The sequence below is a fragment of the Saimiri boliviensis genome, chromosome 9 (genome assembly GCF_048565385.1).
Source record: "Saimiri boliviensis isolate mSaiBol1 chromosome 9, mSaiBol1.pri, whole genome shotgun sequence".
Classification (NCBI taxonomy): Eukaryota; Metazoa; Chordata; class Mammalia; order Primates; family Cebidae; genus Saimiri; species Saimiri boliviensis.
This window is the reverse complement of record NC_133457.1, coordinates 68,414,820-68,439,354: the sequence shown is the minus strand read 5'-3', so window position 1 is coordinate 68,439,354 and position 24,535 is coordinate 68,414,820. Positions and strand designations below refer to the sequence as shown.

The window sequence follows — 24,535 nt, the reverse complement described above, 5'->3', positions numbered from 1 at the left end:
TACCCAGGCTGGAGTGCAATGGCGCGATCTCGGCTCACCGCAACCTCCGCCTCCTGGGTTCAGGCAATTCTCCTGCCTCAGCCTCCTGACTAGCTCGGATTACAGGCACGCACCACCATGCCCAGCTAATTTTTTGTATTTTTAGTAGAGACGGGGTTTCACCATGTTGACCAGGTTGGTCTCAGTCTCTCGACCTTGTGATCCACCCACCTCGGCCTCCCAAAGTGCTGGGATTACAGGCTTGAGCCACCGCGCCCAGCCCATCTTTTATTCTTTTTATGCTTGCCTCTTAACCAAAAATCTTTAATCAAAACTTAATTTTAGTAGTGGGGTTATCCTCACAAAGTCACTCATGTCATTGTCAGAGGCCTACTCTGTTGGAGGCTGGTTAATTCAGAATGTGTTTTTTAATAAGGTTTCATGGCACTGATGGCCTCCTTAGCTTCAGATACACAACTGGTAAATACATTCCTTGTGCCTATTAATTGAGGCTTTGTGACTGGGTTACTGCATACATAACCTTTCTATGGCCAATGAAACACCCAGTTCAGAAACAGTCTTCTTGATGAGATAGCATCATTTAATTTATTTATTTATTTTAAAGATAGGGTTTCACTCTGTCAGTCAGGTTGGAGTGCAATGGTGCATTCATAGCTCATTGCAGCCTTAAACTCCTGGGCTCAAATGCTCTTCCCACCTCAGCCTCCTCAGCAGCTAGGACTACAGGTGTGTGCCACCACACTCAGCTAATTTTTAAATTTTTCAAATTTTTTGTAGAGATGGGGGTCTCACCATGTTGCCTAGGCTGGTCTCGAACTCCTGGCCTCAAGGGATCTTCCCGCCTTGGCCTCCCAGAGCACTGGAATTACAAGCATGAGCCACTGTGCCCGGCCAGTAGCATCATTTTAAAAATGAAGGATGAAACTTTTCGGTATATTTTCTGTAAGTAGTTGGTATAATGAAATGAGAATAAGCTTTAAAGTCAGATAGACCTGCATTTGAATCCTAGTTAAAGGATTAATTTGGCTTAACTTGATCAAGTTGCTTTACTTAACCTGCCTGAGTAGGAAGAATAATGCTTTCCTGCCTGAGAACTTGTGAAGATTAAATAAAGTGATAAAGCTCCTAACTGAGATCCCGATTATGTGGTTAAGTGCAAAAAATGTCAGCTCCATCCCCTTGCTAGTTTTTTGAAGTAAGGCAGCTGTCTGCTCCACAAGTTACTATTTGCAAGGGTATGGCTTGTTCTTCCTCTTTCAGTAGCTCCCAACACATTGGGGCCTAACGTGCTGGCTTAGCCTCCCACGTCACCCTGGTGGTGTAATTATGTGATAGATTTCCCTGTTGTTTTCCATCTAGCTAGCTATCACTCCAGCAAAATGCTGTGGAGCTTAGGGATGACACTTAACTTTCCCTCAGTTTCCCAAATGCCAGTTGATTTGAGATTGTCTAGTAAAACTACTAAACTACTAGGCTGGTAAAGTACTAAAGGAATGGTCTTTCTAGCATTGCTCTGTCTCCCTAGACAGCCCTGGCCATGCAGTCCACTGCTGACCTTGGAACCCCAGGTACATGCAGTGCTCAGTTTTCCTGGTGCAATGATCCAGATACAGTCAGAATTCAAGTAGTAAGATGCATTTTAGTGTCTCCAAACTAAGCTTATTCCACGGACCAAAACCTTCCCGTTTTCTCACCTCTGTTGATAGCATTCCCCACTCACTCAGCCAAGCCAGAGGGTCAGAGTGAAATTTGATATTTCCCTCTTCCCCTTTTCCCATATCTAAGCAGTCACCAGGATCTAAAATTCGATTCCTAATTTTTCTTTTGAAGCCTTCTTTTTCCTCTCCATTTCCAAATATAATGGTTTATATGACTAAAAAATCTAGGTTATACTATTGCTTCAGACATGCCCAACTATGGGTGTTCAAGGCTCTGTTTCCTGATGTGTTGTTTTCATTCTCAGGTAGACTTTTCTACGGGATTACCTTAGCAACTCCAAGCTTAGCAATACCAGCAACAAAAAAGATGAAGTCCCAGTAGCTTCAGGAAAAGCAAAAATCCCAGGGCTGACTCTTTTTGGACTGACTCTTTTTGTTCCTGTTCTTGAGATCAGGGTGTGGGCTATTCTGCTTAGTCAGGACTAAATTATGTGCCCAACCCTGGGTGCTAGAATAGGGTGAGATCTTGGAACCTCATGGACCAGAGCAGAGAGATGGTTCCTCAGTGAAAAATCAGGGTTCTCTTACCAAAATAAAGGGACAAATTCTGGGCAGATATAAACAGCATATTGACCCTAGATTCATATCATTTCTTCTTGGGGATTACTTCGTAACTTCTTAACTAATCTTCCACCCTGAATTTAGTCCCTCAATTCTGGATAGTCTCACCCTGCTTCTAGATTATTTTTTTCAGAAACAAAGTTACAGTTTTGCTCAGAGATGTTCAGTGGTTGTCTGGACTTGGTGGCTTACGCCTGTAATCTCAACACTTTGGGAGCCCAAGATGGATGGGTCACCTGAGGTCAGGAGTTTGAGACCAGCGTGTTCAACATGGCAAAACCCCATCTCTACTAAAAATACAAAAAATCAGCCAGGCGTGGTTGTGCACCTCTATAATCCCACTCAGGAGGCTGAGACAGGAGAATTGCTTGAATCTGGGAGGCGGAGGTTGCGGTGAGCTGAGACAGTGCCACTTCACTCCAAACTGGGCAACAGAGCGAGACACTGTCTCAAAACAAAACAAAAGTCATGTTCAGTGGTTTCCCCACTGAAAATAGAATATTTGCTGTGTCAAAACGCCTCACTCTGATACTCAGTCTTTGTGTGGGTACTTAGGAAGTTCTCAGTTACAGAACCACGGCTCGCTCGTCCACTCACATCTTTCTTGACATCCTCATTCTTGCATTTCTACGCTTGCTGCAATAGCTCCCTCTTTGTCTGAAGATCTCTTAGTCATCCTTTACACGATGTGCCTTTCGAAGGCATCCCTCTCTGTTAGAGTGCATCTCACCTCATGGCATGGTTATATAAGTGCCCATTTCCCCCATTACGTTCTGAATTCCCTGACAGACGGGACTCTTCCTCTTTAACCACCAGTGCCTAGCACAGCGCCTGACATGTAGTTGGTGTTCAGTGAATATTTGTTTCAGGAATGAAAACATTAACAATGTGGTCCTGCCTCTTACAGTTAGGCAGATGCTAGTGGGACTGTTGTCACTGAAAGTGCCACTTTCTTCCCATTTCTCCTATTCATTTTCACATTTTTAAATTTCCTATTTTATTTCTTTCCCACCCCTCTTTGATCATGCTCAGGGTTAACAGTTTATATAGAACTCGTAGCAAAGCAGGGTGATCACATGATTTTAAAGCAGTCCACATTGCTAGTTCAATTTGTAATACAAACATTACAGAAACATACCCTTGAAGGTTCTGGGGAAACTGCTGTTGTCTCAGCCCAGGAGGGGAAGGGTGTTTCAGCTGACTGCAAGGACTCCAAGCCTGAAGCGTTTCTCAGTATTCCTCTCCCCACAGCGGTTTCTGTTTTTTAAAGGGTTCTCGCATTGTTGCCCAGGCTAGACTTGAACTTTTGAAGTTAAGCAGCCCTGCTTCAGCCTCCTGAGTGACTAGGATTACAGGCATGTACCACTGTGCCCAGCATACCTTTTGCCTTTAAATCATGTACGAGAAACTGAAGAGACTGAAATACTTGTCTTTCCCTATGCCATTGCTGTTGAAGTGGTTGTGTGCCTGCCTTCCCTTGTTTGTAAAGCATTCTGCTACCTAGATGGTATGAGAGGAGCCTGTGAAGATTGTCTTTCTTATATGTCTCATGAAATCAGCCTCACTGTTTTGCAGTAAAACGCTGTAAATTTCTTCCATTGCATCAAGCAGATTTAAGTCTTTACTATATAGAAGTGACATCCACTATTTGAGGAATTCCTTCCTAACTTTCTTACCAACAGCATAAACAGGGCCTTGCACTCTGTGCTTACCCACAGATTTCACCTTAGTTTAAATGCAGTGGATATGTTCTTTGGACGTCGGACACTGCAACCAGACTTAATTATGTTGCAGACTGTCCAGTCCTATGCAATTTTTGGCAGAATTTTTTTGAAACAGAATGGGTAAGAAGGCTTTATTTTAGGTACCCTTCCTGATTTTGTTGAATTTATTAGATTTACAATGGAATTCACAGGGGGAAAATGACAGAGAAAAGGGAGTATTATTCTCTGCTCTATGAGAGTGCGTTCCATAGACCGTCAGTTATACCCTACTCTGTGAAGCAGCTGTTGTCTCTGTTTTACAGTGAGGGAGTTGAAGCTTCAAGAGTTTAAATGGCCTGGTCAAGAATGTGCATCTAGGCCCGCCACAGTGGCTCATGCCTGTAATCCCAGCACTGGGGGAGGCCGAGGCAGGCAGAGCACTGAAGTCAAGCGTTAGAGACCAACTTGGCCAACATGGTGAAACCCCATCTCTACTAAAAATACAAAAATTAGCCAGGCCTGGTGGCAGGCGCCTGGATTCCCAGCCACTCAGGAGGCTGAGGCGGGAGAATCATTTGAACCCAGGAGCCGAGATTGCGCCACTGCACTCCTGCCTGGGCAACGAGCGAAACTCCATCTCAAAAATAAAATGAAATACAAAAGAAATAGAAGATACATAGTCCGTTTCTTCCAGGAAACAAGCTATATAGCATTAAGTAACAGTTTTAAAGTATTTTTAGAAGGAATGGTATATTGACAACATATGCTTTTGGGTTTCTAAGAAAGAAGTTCTAGTGGGTCAGATTATTTGGAACCTTTTGAGAGAAAGTTGCGTTGGAGCTGAACCTGAATCCCTGAATGGGACGAGAAGAGAAGAGATGCATGAATAAAGTCATGGCAGTAGGAGTGAGGTGGGTATGTTTGTAACAGTGTGTGATAGAGCGCCTGTCTCTGACTTGAGGAGTACTGAGCAGCACAGTTGGTATTTAGATTGGGGCCAGCGATGGAGAATTTTTCACCTCCATGCTAAGGAATTTGTTGGTGGTTAGGTTTCTGACATAAGGGATATTTCTTCCTCATGTCAAATCTGTTGATAGTTGAAATTCAATACATTTGATATTACTAGTGTGATGGGGAAGCATTTGTTAAATAGGAATCAGGCTACAAAGCACACCTCCAGGTACTGCTTATTCCCTCCTAGACATTAAGATTCTCCTTTGGCTGGGTGCAGGGCTCATGTCTGTAATCTTAGCACTTTAGGAGGCCAAGGCAGATGATTGTTTGAGCCCAAGATTTTGAGACCAGTCTCAGCAGCATAGTAAGACTCCCATCTCTACCAAAAAAAAGAAGATTCAAGCTGGGCCTGGTGGCTCACGCCTGTAATCCCAGCTACTCGGGAGGCTGAGGCAGGAGAATTGCTTGAACCCAGGAGGTAGAGGTTGCAGTAAGCAGAGATCTCGCCACTGCACTCCAGCCTGAGCAACAGAGGGAGACTCCATCTCAAAAAAAAAAAAAAGAAAAAAGATTCTCCTGTCGGCCATGAAATGGATGGAACCGGCCAATGGTTACATTCTCCCAGGTGCCCCAGAGCTGAGAGACTATGTAAGAGAGTCGAGTATGTTTTTGCTATAAGCATGTTGTTTATTTAAAGCATGTTATTTATGTAAAAAGGAGCATATTCAACTACATACCCTACAAGTTAAATACTAGATAATTAGAAATAGAAAATATGTAGCCAGATAAGAAGAAAAATTAAATATGAATGTGGCTGGGCGTGGTGGCTCACGCCTGTAATCCCAGCACTTTGGGAGGCTGAGGCGTGCAGATCACAAGGTCAGGAGATCGAGACCATCCTGGCCAACATGGTGAAATCCTGTTTCTACTAAAAATACAAAAAAATTAGCCGAGTGTGGTGGCATGTGCCTGTGGTCCCAGCTACTCAGAAGGCTAAGGTGGAAGAATCACTTGAACCCAGAGGCAGAGGTTGCAGTGAGCCGAGATTGTGCCACTGCACTCCAGCCTGGTGACAGAGTAAGACTCTGTCTCAAAAAAAAAAAAAAAAAAATTGTATATATATATAAATGTGATAGTCTCTCGCTTCCTTAGTGTTACCAATAATTATTTCACTTAATTGTATTTTTTTCTACCTGGGGGAAGAACCCATTACTTCTTTCCAGGAAGTAATTTCTGGCATTAAAAGTCTCAGAGACTTGACTGACCACAGTCTTTCAGCAGAGAAGCCCTTGATACTTGAGCATTTAAAAAAATCCTGTATGGTGTTTTCTAGCTTCTTGTTTGTTCAGATTGTTGATCCTTTTTTGTGGGGAGGGATGTTTTAGTTTTTTTGTAGAGACATGATTTTGCCGTGTTGTCCAGGCTGGTCTTGAATTCCTAAGCTCAAGCAATCCACCTGCCTTAGCCTCCCAAAGTGCTGGGATTATAGGCGTGAGCCACTGCACCCAGTCTACCAATCCTTTATTAATTGCTTGTCTCAGGAAAGGCCTAAACAATTACCCTCTTCTCTACAATTTTCCCCGTACTGCTAAAGGTCACCACTATTAACATACTACTTCCTTTCATATTTTTATTTTGAGATTATAAATCTAATTTTACATTCTGCTGTTTATACTTTAATATGCTATAATTAGCTTTGGAATCTTTTTGATCAAAAGTTTTAATTCTTTCATGATATTCCATCATATGGATATCACACCTTTCTTCCTCCACTTCAGCGATCAAATCACTAACTGACTTGGGACAACCTGATTTCAGCTATGATCTCAGGTAATGATATCATGGGCCTGTTCCAAATAAATAGCTCATTGTGGAAGGGATATACCGGTAAGCTGAAGCTGTTTCCTTTTACCACTAAAAAGAGTATTTGGGGATTGAAGATAGGCCAATATATATTTCTTACCTTGAATCTCACTTTACAATTGCATAGAACTTTTATTTATTTACTGCTTATCATACATTTTATATATATCATGTATAAGATACATACATGTGTATTTTTAGCGCTTATGTTTGAGTTTGGTGTTAGTGATATAGTGTAATACTTTACAGAGCTTTGCAGCTTTTTACCTTACTCTTGAGTGTTACTTGTTATAGTATGGTAAGCTTAAGACTGAGTTGACAGTTAGGAAAACTTTTTTGTTTTTCCCCAAACATACTTCTTTGAGTCACTTAAGCAATTTCTGTTCCTCTTTAAAGGAGGAATGTGGTCAAGATCCTCCCAGAAGAAAATAGTTGGGATTTTATTCTGAGATTGGCTTTATCGTGAGTTGATGAAAATGATTTGTGTAGAGATGGGTTATGTTCTCCCTTGCCACTTAGGCCTAGTTCCATCTTGGCATAGGGTGAGACAGAAAGATGTGCATTTAGTTTTTGGTGATTAAAGGAGAACATTCCGTATACTTGCAGAAGTGGCTGTACCAAGAGCAGCTTTGAACCAATACACTTCAAAGATCTTGATTGTGCTCATATAAAGATTACATGGGAATGCAGAGTGATACCATTCAAATAATTATTACCAAACAGCTAATAAGAAAAACTGACCTTATCTGGTGAAAGCATGGTTGAAGAATAGGGAAAGGATATTTTATTTCTCCATTGTGATCTGTATACTTGCATCTAATATTCAGGCATATTGGGTTAATCCAACCACTGTGTATAAGCTTCAGTTGAATTTAGTGTTTCAACTCTCTGATATTGATAATTATATCATTAGGGTAAACGATTCTAAAAAGGTGAAGACACTAAAGAGAAAATACAAAAATATGTAAAATGGGACTTCAAAAATCCCAGATGTGGGGAGGAATGGAGTTAAAGTATAGATTTTGTTTGTTTCTTTTCCTATCTTTATGATCAAACTTTAGTTGCTGTCAGTTTAAAATAACTTTTTATGGGCCTGGCATGGTGGCTTACGCCTGTAATCTCAACACTTTGGGAGGCTGAAGTGGGTGGATCACTTGAGGTTAAGAGTTCGAGACTGGCCTGGTCTCGAACACGGTGAAACTCTGTCTCTACTAAAAATACAAAAATTAGCTGGCCGTGGTGGTGGGTGCCTGTAATTCTAATTCCAACTCCTTGGGAGGCTGAGGCATGAGAATTGCATGAACCTGGGAGGTAGAGGTTGCAGTGAGCCGAGATTGTGCTACTACACTCCAGCCTGGGTGAGAGTGAGACTATGTCACACACACACAAAAATTAAAAATAAATAAATAAAATAACATTTTATAATGACGAAATGTGTTTGTAAGCCTCATTCTGACTACAACACAAAAACCTATGAGACACCAAAATTGAAAAGCAAGGAGTCAAAACACACTACTAGAAAAAAATCAACTGCCACAAAAGAAGACAGTAAAGGAAAGAAAGGAACTACAAGGCCGGGCGCGGTGGCTCACGCCTGTAATCCCAGCACTTTGGGAGGCCGAGGCGGGTGGATCACGAGGTCAAGCGATCGAGACCATCCTGGTCAACATGGTGAAACCCCGTCTCTACTAAAAATACAAAAATTAGCTGGGCATGGTGGCACGTGCCTGTCGTCCCAGCTACTAGGGAGGCTGAGGCAGGAGACTTGCTTGAACCCAGGAGGCGGAGGTTGCGGTGAGCCGAGATCGTGCCATTGCACTCCAGCCTGGGTAACAAGAGCGAAACCCCGTCTCAAAAAAAAAAAAAAAAAAAAAAAGAAAGGAACTACAAAAAAATGCTAGAAAACAAGTGACGGAATGGCAGTGGTAAGACCTTACTTACCGATAATTACCTTAAATGTAAATGGTTTAAATTCTCCAAATAAAAGACTTACAGTGACTGAATGAATTTTTAAAAACCATACAAATAAGGCATAACCATATGCTGCTTCTAAGAATGTCACGTCACATATGAGGACGTACACAGACTCAAAGGGAAGGGATAGAAAAAAATAGTTGATGCAAATGGAAACCGAAAGAGAGCGGGAGTAGCTATACTTGTATCAGAGAATATAGACTTCAAATCCAAAGCTGTAAAAAGAGGCAATGTCATTATATGATGATAAAAGGTTCAGTTCAGCAAAAGGATGTAACAGTGGTGTGTTTGAGTATATTTATATGTTAACATATACATGCATCCAACATGGGAGCACCTTAATATGTAAAGTGAGTATTAGTAGACCTAGATGGAGAGAGAAACACTGACATAGTAACAGGGAACTCTGATACCCCACTTTCAGCAATGGACACATCATGCAGACAGAAAATCAACAAAGAAACAGCAAAGTTTTAAACTATATCCTAGACTAAGCAGACCTAACGTATCTACAGAGCTTTCGACTCAGTAGCTGCAGGATACACATTCTTCTCAACAGCACATGGAACAGGATATATGGTATCATATGGTAGGTCACAAAACAGGTCTCAACGAACTTTTAAAAACTGAAATCATACCAAGTATTTTTTTTTTGAGATGGAGTCTCACTCTGTTGCCTAGCCTGGAGTGCAGTGGCACAATCTCAGCTCCACTTTCCCTCCCGGATTCAAGCAATTCTCCTGCCTCAGCCTCCCATGTAGCTGGGATTACAGGCACGCACCACCATGTCCAGCTAAATTTTTTTGTATTGTTAGTTGGGATGGGGTTTCGCCATGTTGGCCAGGCTGGTCTTGATCTCCTGACCGGAAGTGACCTGCCTGCCTCAGCCTCCCAAAGTGCTGGGATTACAGGCAGGAACCACCACGCCTGGCCATTCAAGTATCTTTTCTGACTACCATGCAATACAACTAGAAGTCAATTAACAAGAACAACTTAGAAGGCTTTACAAATATGTGGAAATTTAACAACATGCTCATGAACAACCAGTTAGTCAATGAAGAGTTAAGAAGGAATTAGAAAATTTGTTGAGACAAATGACAGTGGAAACACAACATACCAAAACTGGGATTCTGCAAAAGTAGCACTAAGAGGGAAGTGGACAGCAATTAACATCTACGTCGAAAAAGTAGAAAGAGCTCAACCTTTTGTTGCATCTGAAGAAACTGGACAACCAGGATAAACAAAACCCAGAATCAGTAGAAGGAAAGGAATAATGAAGATCATAGCAGAAATAAATGAAATAGAGTCTGGAAAAAATAAAAATAAAAGATTAACAAAACAGTTGTGGTTTTTTTTTTTTTTTTTTTTCAAAAGATAAAATGAACAAACCTTTAGCTAGACCAAGAGGGGGAAAAGACTCGAATAAATAAAATCGGAGACAAAAAGGAGATGTTGCAACTGACAGTACAGAAATACAAAGAATCACCAGGAGCTATTACAAATAACTCTGTGCCAACAAGTTGGAAAACCTGGATGAAATGAATAAATTTCTGGACACATACAGCCCACCAATACTGAATCATGAAAAATAGAAAAGCTGAACAGACCAATAATGAGTACTGAGATTGAATCAGTAGTAAGTCTCCCATCAAAGAAAAACCCAGGACCAGATGTCTTCACTGCTGAATTCTACCACACATTTAAAGAACTAATACGAGTTCTTCCCAGATTATTCCAGAAAATTGAAGGAGAGAGAATCCTTCCGAACTCATTCTACAAGGCCAACGTTATCCTGATACCAAAGCTAGAGAGGGATACAAGAGAAAAAACTGCAGGCTAGTATCCCTGAAGAACATAAATGCAGAAATTCTTCACAAAGTACTAGCAAACCAAATCTAATAGCTACACACTAAAAAAAAAAAAAAAAATCAGGAGATAGCAAGTGTTGGTGAGGATGTGGAGAAAAGGGAACTTTTACACACTGCTGGTGGAAATATAAATTAATACAGCCATTATGGAAAACAGTTTGGACGTTCTTCAAAAAGGTAAAATAGAACTACTGTGTGATCAAGCAATCCCAGTACTGAATATATATCCAAAGGAAATGAAATCAGTGTATCAAAGAGATGTCTACACTCCCCTATTTATTGCAGTGCTACTCATGATAGCCAAGATACGGAATCAGCTTAAATGTCCATCAGCAGCTGGGCACGACGGGCCATGCCTGTAATCCTAGCACTTTGGGAGGCTGAGGTATGCAGATTGCTTGAAGCCAGGAGTTCGAGACCAGCCTGGCCATCATGGTAAAACCCCGTCTTACTAAAAATACAAAAATTAACCAGGCATGGTGTCCTGTACCTGTAATCCCAGCTACATCAGAGGCTGAGGCAGGAGAATCTCTTGAACATGGGAGGCAGAGGTTGTAGTGAGCCAAGATCATGCCACTGCACTCCAGCCTGGGCGTCAGATTGAGACTGTCTTAAAAAAAAAGTCCATCAACAGGTTAATGGCTAAAGTTAATGGCTAAAGATAATGGGGTATATATACACTATGGAATATAATTCAGCATTAAAAATGAATGAAATTCTTTCAGTTTTGGCAACATGGATGAACCTGGAAGGTGTTACATTAAGTGCAGTAAGCCAGGCACAGAAAGACAGCTATCACACTCACATGCTATTACTCGTGTAATCCAAAAAGTTGTTCTCATGGAAGTACAGAGTTGAACAGTGGTTGCCAGAGGATAAGGAGGGTAGGAGGAAGAAGGGAATGGAGAGCGACTGGTCTGCAGGAGCAAAGTTACAGTTAGATATGAGGAATAAGGTCTGGTGTTCTGTTGCATAAGGTGATGAGTGTTAGCAGTGTGTGGTATATTTCAGATTAGCTGGAAGAGGTTTTTTAATGTTCTCATCACAGGAAATGATAAATATTTAAGGTGATGGATATGCTAATTACTCTGTTGTGATCAATGCACAATGTATTCATGTACCAAAATAACCCATTGTGCATTATAAATATGTACAATTATGTATCAATCAATTTTTTATAAGGTGAAGACACTAAATAGAGTAGCTATGTAAATCAAATTTTTTCAAAAGTTTTCTTTTATATGAGCAGATACCAAATATAGATTGTTTGGTGTGTCTTAGAATGAAAGCCACATTCTTTTGTAGCTTTGACTCCTCAGGGACATTTCTTGTGAGGAAGGGAAAGTCTTTGGCGTTGTCCAGAGAAAATTATAGTTAGATCTTAGCGCTCAAAGTTCCTTTTTTTTTTTTTTTTTTTGAGATGGAGTCTCGCTCTTGCCAGGCTGGAGTGCAGTGGCATGATCTTGGCTCACTGCAACCTTTGCCTCCCGCGTTCAAGTGATTCTCCTGCCTCAGCCTCACGAATAGCTGGGATTACAGCATGTGCCACCACACCCAGCTAGTTTTTTTGTATTTTTAGTAGTGACGGGGTTTCTCCACATTGCTCAAGCTGCTCTCAAACTCCCGACCTTGTGATCCGCCCACCTCAGCCTCCTAAAGTGCTGGGATTATAGGCGTGAGCCACTGCTTCCAGCATGCTCAAAGTTTCTAAGATGTCAATGCTGTTTCTATAATTTTGGAATCAAAGCCATAGGATGACAGAGTACTTAATGTTTGCTTTCGGGATTTATCATGATGTTCTTGTTTTGTTTTGTTTTGAGACAGAGTCACTCTCGTCGCTCAGGCTGGAGTGCAATGGCGTGATGTCAGCTTACTGCAACCTCTGCCTCTTGAGTTCAATTGATTTCTCCTTTCTCAGCCTCCCAAGTAGCCGGGATTACAGGCATGTGTCACCACGCCAAGCTAAGTTTTGTATTTTTTAGTAGAGATGGGATTTTGCCATGTTGGCCAGGCTGGTCTTGAACTCCTGACCTCAGGGGGTCCATCTGCCTTGGCCTCCCAAAGTGCTGGGATTACAGGCCTGAGCCACCGCGCCTGGCCTCATGATGTTCTTTAACAGTTAACCTTGTAGGAGCTGTACAGAATGAATCAGAACACAGGTATGCAGAGTCACTTCATGAGTCAGACTGATTCTCAGGCCTGTGAGACCGGATTGTAACCTGTTGGCATGTGAAATCGGTGTCCCTAAGGAATCTTTCTTCCACAGGCTGGTTAGCTCTGAGGAAAAAAGAAGTGTAGGATATGCAGAGTCACTGAGCAAAAATTGGTAGTCCGTTGGCCTCTGCAGTGGCCATTTCTTACAGTATGACCATCAGTGACATTGTAGTGACCACTTTTGTCCTAGAGTTTCTGTTCTTTACTATGCTGTAGTGAGTGCTTGGAAATATTGTAAATCAGAAATCGTTTTTGGCCTTTTTTGTTTGGCAAAAGATGTCTGGTTCTGAGTGGATGCCTTCATCTTTTTGTATCTTATGCAGGTACTGTCATTGTTAAGAAATAGATCTTACAGCCAGGCACGGTGGCTCACGCCTGTAATCCGAGCACTTTGGGAGGCCAAGGCGGGCAAATCACCAGGTCAAGAGATCGAGACGATCCTGGCCAACATGGTGAAAACCTGTCTCTACTAAAAACAGAAAAATTAGCTGGACATGGTGGCACGTGCCTATAGTCCCAGCTACTCGGGAGACAGGCAGGAGAATCCCTTGAACCCGGGAGGCAGGCGGTGCAGTGAGCCAAGATTGCGCCACTGCACTCTAGCCTGGTGACAGAGCAAGACTCCATTTCAAACAAGGAAAAAAAAAGGAAGAGAAATGGATCTCAGGCCGAGTGTAGTGGTTTATATCTGTAATCCCAGCTCTTTGGGAGGCTGAGGTGGGAGGATCACTTGAGGCCAGGAGTTGGGAGACCAGCCTGGGCAACAGAGTGAGACCCCATCTCTACAAAAAGTTGAAAAATTAACTGGGTATGGCGGTATACACCTGTAGTTCCCAGCTATTTAGGAGGCTGAGATGGGAGGATCACCTGAACCTGGGAGGTTGAGGCTGCAGTGAGCTGTGATCACGCCACTGCACTTCAGCCTGGGAGACAGAGTAAGACCTTGTCTCAAAAAATAAAAATGGATCTGAACAGGTTATACCCCTATAAACTTAGGGTTATAAGCTACTTATGTGAGGACTGAGTGAGATAGTAGATGAAAATCGCTTTACGAAGCATAATGTATCATTTGAATGTGAGGGTTTTTGGTTTTTGCTTTTTGTCTTTATATTAGTATTGTTCACAACTTTAATTCTCTCAGAGTTGAGACTTCCCCCAAGTAAAAATTAATAGGGGAGAGAATGTTAGGATGTGGGGCAGGAGGCTCCTCGGCTTAGACTTTCTTTGATATGATCAAGATCAGGTACAACAAAGGTAACTAACCATTGGTGTCATTGATGCCCTTGCAGGAGGGAGCACTGGCAGTTGCTGGGTAATTTGAAGACGACGGTGGAAGGCTTGGTGTCAGCCAACAGCCCGAACGTCTGGTCCAAGTGTGGTGGCTTGGAGCGGCTTTGCAGGGACATGCAGAGCATCCTCTATCACGGGCTTATCCGTGACCAGGTACGCAGGACTCCTTTTTTTGCCATATCGGCTGACTCACTTGTTGAAAAGAAACGGTCACATTGGCAGGAAGGAGATGAAGGTCAGGAGTCTGTGAACTCCTGAGAGTAGCTGTGACTTAATACCTACAGTTTTTTTGTGTACAGAACATTTCACATAGTGTCTGATGTACCATAGATGTTAATGGAATGAATAAATCACTGGGTAGGACAGCAAATCAGCAACAAGAGATTAGGTCAGCTTATAAGTTTCCTGTTGTTGCTATAACAGATAACTACAGATAATGACTTAAAACAACACAGATTTATCATCTTGCAGTTCTTGAGATCAGAAGTCCGGAATGAGTTTCACGGGGCTGAAACCACAGTGTCTGCAGGGCCTCACTCCCTCTGGAGGCTCTCGAGGAGAATCCATTTCCTTGCCTTTTCCAGCTTCAGTAGGTTACCTGCATTCTTTGGCTCTTGGCCACTTCCTGCATCTTCAGAGCCAACAGCATAGCACCTTCAAATCTCTCTCTGCCCCCTTTTTTGTTTGTTTTTTGAGACAGAGTCTCGCTCTGCCACCCAGGCCAGAGTGCAGTGACACAGTCATGGCTCTCTCAGCCTGGACCTCCCGGCTCAAGCAGTCCTCCCACCTCAGCCTCCCAAGTATCTAGGGCTGCAGGCACCCACCACCACAGCCAGCTAATTTTTGTATTTTTTGTAGAGACAGGATTTTACTACGTTACCCAGGCTGGTGTTGAATTCCTGGTCTCAAGTGATCCTCCTGCCTTAGCCTCCCAAAGTGCTGGGATTATAGGCATGAGCCACCGCGCCTGGCTCTCTCTGCTTTTACATCCCTTTCTTTCCTTATGACCATTCCTCCCTCCCTCCTAAAAAGACTCTTAAAATTACATTGGGCCCATGTGGATAACCCAGTATAATCGCTCCATCTCAACATCCTTAATTTAAATACACCTGCAAGGTCCCTTTTGCCATAAAAGGTAACATTCATGGGTTCTGGGAATTAGGATGTAGACATCTTAGAGGACCAATCTTAGCCAACCACAGCCAGGAAGCTCTTTCTTCTGAATATTAGTTTTGGTTTTAAAACCATGCTGTTTTTTTCAGAAGTAGGTAGGATAAAGGAAGAAAAACAGCCAGCCAAGGCAAAAATATATTCACTTATTTCTTACTTCCATGCATGAAATGTTTCTACAGAATGAGAAGGTGGCCAGGTGCGGTGGCTCACGCCTGTAATCCCAGCACTTTGGGAGGCCAAGGGGGACAGATCACTTGAGGTCAGTTCAAGACCAGCCTGGGCAACATGGTGAAACTCTGTCTCTACTAACATTACAAAAATTAGCCGGGCATGGTGGTACACACCTGTAATCCCAGCTATTCAGATGGCTGAGGCAGGAGAATCACTTGAACCCTGGAGGCAGAGGCTGCAGTGAGCTGACATCATGCCAGTGCACTCCAGCCCTGGCAGCAGAGTGAGACCGTATCTCAAAAAAAAAAAAAAGAATGGAAAGTTGAAACTCCATGTGCTCAGTTACATTAAAAGTACTTTCCTGGCTGGGTGAAGTGGCTCTCGCCTGTAATCCCAGCACATTGGGAGGCTGAGGCGGGCGGATCACAAGGTCAGGAGATTGAGACCATCCTGGCCAACATGGTGAAACCCCATTTCTACTAAAAATACAAAAAAAATTAGCTGGGCGTGGTGCTGCATGCCTGTAGTCCCAGCTACTCAGGAGGCTGAGGAAGGATACTGCTTGAACCCAGGTGGGAGAGATTTCAGTGAGCTGAGATCACACCATTGCACTATAGCCTGGGCGACAGTGTGAGATTCTGTCTCAAAAAAAAAAGTACTTTCCTATGGGAAATCCTTTTACCTAGAAGACAGTGTGTTCCAGTGATAATTAATTGCTTAAGCATGATAAGATGGGTGTAATTAGAATTAACGTCTCTTTCCTGAAACAAAATAAGCAGTTCTTCCTGTGATTCTTTTTGGATTTAGAATTCTCATCTTGTTCCCTAAATTTAGACTTTTGTTATTACTATCTTTACTTCAAATTAGTAATAGGAAGAAAGAATTACGCAGTTTTCTTGTAGGGATAGTGAGACTTTATCCTCAAAATATATGTGAAAACTAGCAGGCATAAAAGTGACTATGGAAAAGAGAAGTTAGTGGTTAACTCGTGTTAACTACAGCACGAGCGGTTAGTAGGTAGTGTGGCTCAGGGTAGAGCTAGACTGCCTGGATTTAGTTTTCAGCTCCTTCGTGTGTTTGCTAACCTTGGGCAAAATGTTTAACGTCTTTGCGCTTTGATTTTCTCACCAGTAAATGAGGTAGTATCTTTCTACCTCCAGGGCTGTTATGAGGGTTAAATGAGTTAATGTCTATAAAAGCATTAAGAGAATTGTAAGAGCTATCCAAGTATGTACTATGATGAGGAGGAGGAGGACACAGTGACTCATGAGAATTTTCCTCCTAGCGTCCTAGGACACATCCAAGAAATATTTATAAAATATTGTCATATTTAGAATGCTCTTTGAGTTCTACTTTATAGATACCTTGTTGATGCTTATGAATGGTAGTTTGATTGTAGCTTAGATTTTTACAATGTAAACTTTATTGATGTTGAGTTTCTTTTTCTTTATATGCTCAAAAACTCTAATCAGCTTTGAGTTTTGAAATGAGTAGAATCTAGTAATACTTAAAGGTTTCTGCTTTCTCTTTAGCAGTTACTCGATTTGCAGTGTTTTAAATACATTTTGGTTTTGGATAAAATTTAAAGTGAGTCATTGGGGTTTGCTATCCTCCTATTTAAAAAAAAATCAGCCGGGCGCGGTGGCTCAAGACTGTAATCCCAGCACTTTGGGAGGCTGAGGCGGGTGGATCACGAGGTCAAGAGATCGAGACCATCCTGGTCAATATGGTGAAACCCCGTCTCTACTAAAGATACAAAAAAATTAGCTGGGCATGGTGGCACGTGCCTGTAATCCCAGCTACTCAGGAGGCTGAGGCAGGAGAATTGCTTGAACCCAGGAGGCGGAGGTTGCGGTGAGCCGAGATCGCGCCATTGCACTCCAGCCTGGGTAACAAGAGCGAAACTCCGTCTCAAAAAAAAAAAAAAAAAATCAGACCTCACAAATACAGAGCTAATTGCATGTTCTCAAATACTCACATCCCCTGTCAGGACCTTGTATAGTTCCTTGAACTCTAAGCTTATCTTTCTTTTTTATCAGAATTTATTCTCAGTTAGCAATGACATTGGAAAAGAGCTATCAACTAAATGGTATTAAAGTATGTATACTTGGCTGGGCGTGGTGGCTCATGCCTATAATTCTAGCGCTTTGGGAAGTTGAGGCAGGAATATCACTAGAATTTTGAGGCCAGGAGTATAAGACCAGCCTGGGCAACACAGTGAGATCCCTATCTCTGTAAAAAATTTAAAAACTAGCCAGCCATGGTGGTGCGTGCCCATGGACTCAGCTACTCAGGTGGCTGAGGTGAGAGGCTTGTGGAAGCCTGGGGGGTTCTCAGGAGGCTGAGGTGAGCTACGATTGTGCCTCTGTACTCCAGCTTAGGTGTCAGTGAGATTCTGTCTCAAAAAAAAGCAAACCTAAAACAACAAAAAGTACCATTCTAGGAATATCGAGACAACATTGTCTAATAGATTGACAAGAGTCTTTGGAATCTGTTAGAACCTAGATTAAAATCTAGACTCATTGCTCAGGTCCATGGAAAATAAAGTGCCATAGTAGTTAAAATTGTGGAGCTTTGAATCAGACTGCTCACATGTTAATCTTAGCTTCACCATTAACTGTGCCGTGCTGGGCAGACTATAACTTTTTTGTCTCTATTTCCTCTTTTTTTTTTTTTTTTTTTTTTTTTGAGACTAAGTCTCACCCTGTTGCCCAAGCTGGAGAGCAGTGGCGCAATCTTGGCTCACTGCAACCTCCGCCTCCCGGGTTCAAGTGATTCTCCTGCCTTGGCCTCCTGAGTAGCTGGGATTACAGGCATGCACCACCACATCCAGCTAATTTTTGTTATTTTTTTTTTTTTTGAAACGGAGTTTCGCTCTTGTTACCCAGGCTGGAGTGCAATGGTGCGATCTCAGCTCACCGCAACCTCCGCCTCCCGGGTTCAGGCAATTCTCCTGCCTCAGCCTCCTGAGTAGCTGGGATTACAGGCACGTGCCACCATGCCCAGCTAATTTTTTGTATTTTTAGTAGAGACAGGGTTTCACCATGTTGACCAGGATGGTCTCGATCTCTTGACCTCGTGATCCACCCACCTCGGTCTCCCAAAGTGCTGAGATTACAGGCTTGAGCCACTGCGCCCGGCCTAATTTTTGTATTTTTAGTAGAGATGAGGTTTTGCCATGTAGGCCAGGCTGGTCTCAAACTCCCGACCTCAGGTGATCCGCTTGCCTTAGCCTCCCATGTTTCTTCACTTACAAGATGAGAAGGTAACACGACCACCCACCTCAGCGTTGTGGTGAGAATTAGATGAGATAACGCGTGAAAAGCATTAAAAACATAGCTGTCAGTCAGTTATTAGGGAATATTAACTTTTTTGAGCTTTGCCCTTTTCATCTGTAAAAATGAGGATAATAGTATTTAGTTCATAATATAAATAAAAGTTGATGGAAAAATTAAATGAAATGGCATGCAAATTTGCCTAGCATTGTTTGTGGCACAGAAGATATGTTTCCTTCATTTTTTTAGTTTCCAGTTAGCAGTAGTCCTCTGGAAAAAAATAAGAGCACTGGAATTTGCAAAACACATCGACCTGCCAAAATATGATTTCTGTCCTTACCACTGGTGATCTTACCCTGCGATTTAAATAAAATGAAATCCACATTATCAAATTCAATGAACACTTCTCCTTTAAACATCATCCTGTGTTCAACACTGTGGCCATTGTCATACCTTGACTTGTATGACATTATTTTCTGGTGTTACAGAGACATTGTCCTGCCTCTGTGACCATCCTTAGTTTCTTTACGAGAAATTCCTTCCTCTTGGCATTTTTTTTAAATGGAATTCTGCTGTATGCCCTTCTGTCGTCCTGCTCTGTGTGCTTTCCTGAAGCAGTCTCAGACACTCAGTTTGCACCCTCTCTCACCCATTGACGATCCCCACCTCAGGCACCTGCTGAACTCCAGGTCCAGAGGACGACCTGTCTCCTGTACGATGCTGCCCGGCTGTCTGTCCTTCAAGGCTGAGCACAGCATGACCAAAATTAAACTTGTTTTCTCTCATGAGATCGCCCTTTTTCTTGATGTTCTCTACACTTATTTGTGGCATTGACCTACTCAGTCTCCCAGGTCAGAAAGTTGGGAATCATGCCAACATGTTTCACAGAAAAGAAACTCGATGCAAGTTTCCCAGGCTGCTGACTGAAATAGCTACCAGATTAGTGGTACTGCTATTCAGTGGATCAGATGCTTGTGTCCTAATAGCAAATGGGTTCTTTTTTGGGCCTTGTTACTAATATTAAGCTGTCATCTAGAGTAATCACTTCACCATATTAAGTGACAGTTTCACGATCTGTGCCTCAAAGAGAAATGTGAGTCAAGTCAGTGAGACTCTCAAATGAAAGATGCTTGATAAATGCAAAACACTATTCACGTATCTTGTTACAGTTACTAAAAGTGATAGTATCTGGCCAGGCACAGTGGCTCATGCCTGTAATCCCAGCACTTCGGGAGATCAAGGTGGGTGAATCATCTGAGCTCAGGAGTTCAAGAGCAGCCCGACCAACATGGTGAAACCCAGTCCCTACTAAAAATACAAAGTTAGCCAGATGTAGTGGTATGCCCCTGTAATCCCAGCTACTTGGGATGTTGAGGCAGGGGAATCGTTTGAACCCAGGAGGTGGAGGTTGCAGTGAGTTGAGATTGCACCATTGCACCCCAGCCTGGGTGTTAAGAGCAAAACTGCGTCTCAAAAAAAAGTGATAATATCTGTGACACTGGTCATCAGAATGGAAAATATCAAAGCTTATGGTCATCTGCAAAATAGCAGTAGTATTTTTAATCTTTTCATTTGTTTTTGTTTTATCTTCTGTCTCTCCTTTTTTATGTTCTCCAGTCCTTCTGAGAACCCCAGTAGTGTTCATAATCAGAAACAGAGCAAATCAGGCAGATTTGTCATAGTATACACACACACTTAGCACCTGCTGGCTTTAGTGGGAAGAATCAGAAACAAAAGATCCATGCCAATTTCCTTGCTGCTGCTCTGCCTTGTAAAGATCTAAGAATTAAAGTCCGTGTCAAGAACTTGTTCTTCCCTTTCCTTTCCTCCCTTTGAAAGATGAAGGCTTTGAAAAGGTCCGGGCTGCTGCGTCATCACGGAGCTATTCTTGGTGTGCCCTTGCTGGGAGGAGGGACTAACAGAATGATTCATGCTGGTCGTGTCCCCTCTGTGCTCTCAAAAGGATGTGTTATGGAATGTGAGTTGTATTTTTAAAGAATCACTCAGGGCCGGGCACGGTGGCTCAAGCCTGTAATCCCAGCACTTTGGGAGGCCGAGGCAGGTGGATCACGAGGTCAAGAGATCGTGACCATCCTGGTCAACATGGTGAAACCCCGTCTCTACTAAAAATACAAAACATTAGCTGGGCATGGTGGTGCGTGCCTGTAATCCCAGCTACTCAGGAGGCTGAGACAGGAGAATTGCCTGAACCCGGGAGGCGGAGGTTGTGGTGAGCCGAGATCGCGCCATTGCACTCCAGCCTGGGTAACTAGAGCGAAACTCCGTCTCAAAAAAAAAAAAAAAGAATCACTCAGGACCTTAGGAAAGCTGTAATGTCATGATCATATTCTTAGAGGGATCTCATTTTTCCTGCATGCATCTGGGCCACCTTTTTAGTCCTTCCGTAAGGCAAGGCATATTTGATCGCCTCTTTACTGTTGCTTAGAAATATGGGGACATTTAGGTCCTGAGATTGTTCAGCTAAATAGGAGACGTGAAAGGATTCCCCCTTTTGCCACCATCAAGAAACAGCTAGTTCTTGGCAACATAGATAGTCCGATTTAAAAAAATCAGTAATTATAAAAAAGACCTCTGTGGTTTTTTTTTTTCTTAACATGTAAGTAATATATTTTCTTTGTTGAAAATTCAGAAAAAAAACAAAAAGATTTCAGAGGAAAGTGAATAGCACCCATAATCCCAACACTAACCAATAATAACCACTGTAACATTTAGGTGTATTTTCTTATTTTTTCTCTGTGTTTTTTTAAAATATCAAGGTTGTATTATATATATCACTCTATAACTTGTTTTAAAAATGTTTAATTTTGGGCCGGGCGCGGTGGCTCAAGCCTGTAATCCCAGCACTTTGGGAGGCCGAGGCGGGTGGATCACGAGGTCAAGAGATCGAGACCATCCTGGTCAACATGGTGAAACCCCGTCTCTACCAAAAATACAAAAAATTAGCTGGGCATGGTAGCGCGTGCCTGTAATCCCAGCTACTCAGGAGGCTGAGGCAGGAGAATTGCCTGAACCCAGGAGGCAGAGGTTGCGGTGAGCCGAGATCGCGCCATTGCACTCCAGCCTGGGTAACGAGCGAAACTCCCTCTCATTAAAAAAAAAAAAAAAAAAATGTTTAATTTTGAACAGTATATGTTACATAGTTAAATAAGCAAAAAGTATAAAATTGTGTATAGTGAAAAGTCTTGCTCTCTTCTGATCACATAGGAAACTATCATTTGCCATTTTCCTTACAGAGAATTTCTTTTTAATTAAAGAAAATTTTTTTAGAGATGGGGTTTCACTGTGTTGCCCAGGTTGGTCTCAAGCGCCTAGCCTCAGGTAGCCTCCCACCTTGGGTTTCAAGGTGCTGGGATCACAGGCATGAGCCACTATGCCCAGCCCTTCCAGGGAATTTTTATGCTCATAAAAGCAATCACCAATAATTTTCTTTGCTATACCTGCAAGTTTTTAAATGTAAATAATAGCATACTGTAGTAACTATTCTGCATCTTGCTCTTTTCACTTAATATATTTTGTAATTCATCCCAAATCATTACATAAAAAGCATTTCATTCTTTCTTACAGCTCTTTTTTTTTTTTTGAGACGGAGTTTCGCTCTTGTTACCCAGGCTGGAGTGCAATGGCGCGATCTCGGCTCACCGCAACCTCCGCCTCCTGGGTTCAGGCAATTCTCCTGCCTCAGCCTCCTGAGTAGCTGGGATTACAGGCACGCGCCACCATGGCCAGCTAATTTTTTGTATTTTTAGTAGAATTGGGGTTTCACCATGTTGACCAGGATGGTCTCAATCTCTTGACCTTGTGATCCACCCGCCTCGGCCTCCCAAAGTGCTGGGATTACAGGCTTGAGCCACTGCGCCCGACTAAGCTCTCATTTTTAATATTACATTGTATGTATGTACCATCACTTACTTAGCCAGTCCCCTGGTTAGTGGATATTTAGACTGTTTCCAATCATTGCTAGGAGTAACAGTACTTGTGTATAGATCATTTTGCCCTTTACCATAGGATAAATTCCTAGAATTCTTAGATTAAGGGATATGTTCATTTGAATTTTGATAGCTATTGCTAAATTGCTCTCCAGGAATTTATGTGTGTAAATACCCTTACCAGAGGCCAGGAGCAGTGGCTCACACCTGTAATCCCAACACTTTGGGAGGCTGAGGCAGGTGGATCACCTGAGGTCAGGAGTTCAAAGACGAGCCTAGTCAACACAGTGAAACCCCATCTCTACTAAAAATACAAAAATTAGCCAGGCCTGGTGGCGCGTGCTTGTAATCCCAGCTACTCGAGAGGCTGAGGCAGGAGGAATGCTTGAATTTGGGAGGTGGAGATTACAGTGAGCTGAGATTGCACCACTGCACTCCAGCCAGGGCGGCAGACCAAGACAACAACAACAACAACAAAAAACCATGCCTATAATCCCAAGACTTTGGGGGCCTGAGGTGGGTGGATCATGAAGTCAGGAGTTTGAGACCAGTCTGGCTAATATGGTAAAACCCCGTCTCTACTAAAAATACAAAAATTAGCTAGGCATGGTAGTCTGCACGTGTAGTCCCAACTGCCTGGGAGGCTGAGGCAGGAAAATTGCTTGAGCCCAGGAGGTTGCAGTGAGCTGAGATCACGCCACTGCATTCCAGCCTGGGAGACAGAGTGAGACTCCATCTTAGGGGGAAAAAAAAAGAAAAGTAAAGATTACACTTCTCTTAGCATGAGAAGATGTTATAAGAGTCATTAAATGGAATAAGCCATAAGATTGTGTGGTGTAAAAAATTTTAAAAGCGTCATTAAGTTTTTTCCCTGTGACCTTTTTCTTTTTCCCATTTTCAGTAGATTGTTAGTCTTTTCCTACTGATTTATAGATGTTCTTTATTTATTGAGGAAATCAGTCCTTTGTCTGTAATGGGAGTTGCAAATATCTTTTCCTAGTTTGTCTTTTGACATTTCTTATGGTGGCTTTTACTGTGCCAAAATAAATGACTTTTATTAAGTCAAATTAATCAGTTATTTTATGACTTCTCTTAGGTCTTTGTGTGATACTTAGGGCTTTTCTACTCTGTGATTTTTTTTTGGAGATAGATTCTTGCTCTGTTGCCTGGGCTGAAGTGCAGTGGTGTGATCTTGACTCACTGCAACCTCTGCCTCCTGGGTTCAAGCAATTCTTCTGCCTCAGCCTCCCGTGTAGCTCAGATTACAGGTGCATGCCACCATACCAGCTAATTTTTGTATTTTTAGTAGAGATGGGGTTTCACTGTGTTGGCCAGGCTGGTCTCAAACTCCTGACCTCAAGTGACCTGCCTGCCTTAGCCTCCCAAAGTGTTGGGATTGCAGGCATGAGCCACTGTGCCCCCTGCTCTCTGATTATTAGGAATGTTTTCTCATGGTTTCTTCTGTTGCTTTTATGGTTTAGTTTTTTACATTCAAATGGTTCCATCTGTAATTTATTTGGAATATATTTAATTTCCTATGCATTTGTATCCATTTCTGGATTTCTGTTCTGGCATGGTGTTCTCTATTTATTTGCCATCATCACTGTTTTAATATAGTAGTTTTTTGGGATGGATGCAATGGCTCACGCCTGTAATCCCAGTACTTTGGGAGGTGGATCACCTGAGATTGGGAGTTTGAGACCAGCCTGACCAACATGAAGAAACTCCATCTCTGCTAAAAATACAAAATTAGCCGGGCATGGTGGCACATGCCTGTAGTCCCAGCTACTTGGGAGGCTGAGGCAGGAGAATTGCTTGAACCCA

At 42.4% G+C, this 24,535-nt stretch overlaps 1 protein-coding gene across 5 annotated transcripts in view; it reads left to right on the top strand.

Moving 5' to 3' along the window:
- RUBCN (rubicon autophagy regulator) overlaps window positions 1–24,535 on the top strand; it is a 63,083-nt gene that overhangs the window by 3,143 nt on the left and 35,405 nt on the right. For 4 of the 5 annotated variants that reach the window (XM_039461974.2, XM_039461972.2, XM_039461973.2 and 1 more), the window contains exon 2: window positions 14,145–14,298. In XM_039461974.2, the coding sequence (XP_039317908.1) occupies window positions 14,145–14,298 (154 nt within the window). Of the gene's footprint in view, window positions 1–777; window positions 943–14,144; window positions 14,299–24,535 lie in introns of all 5 variants that reach the window. The other variant, XM_074406126.1, reaches the window with a different exon arrangement.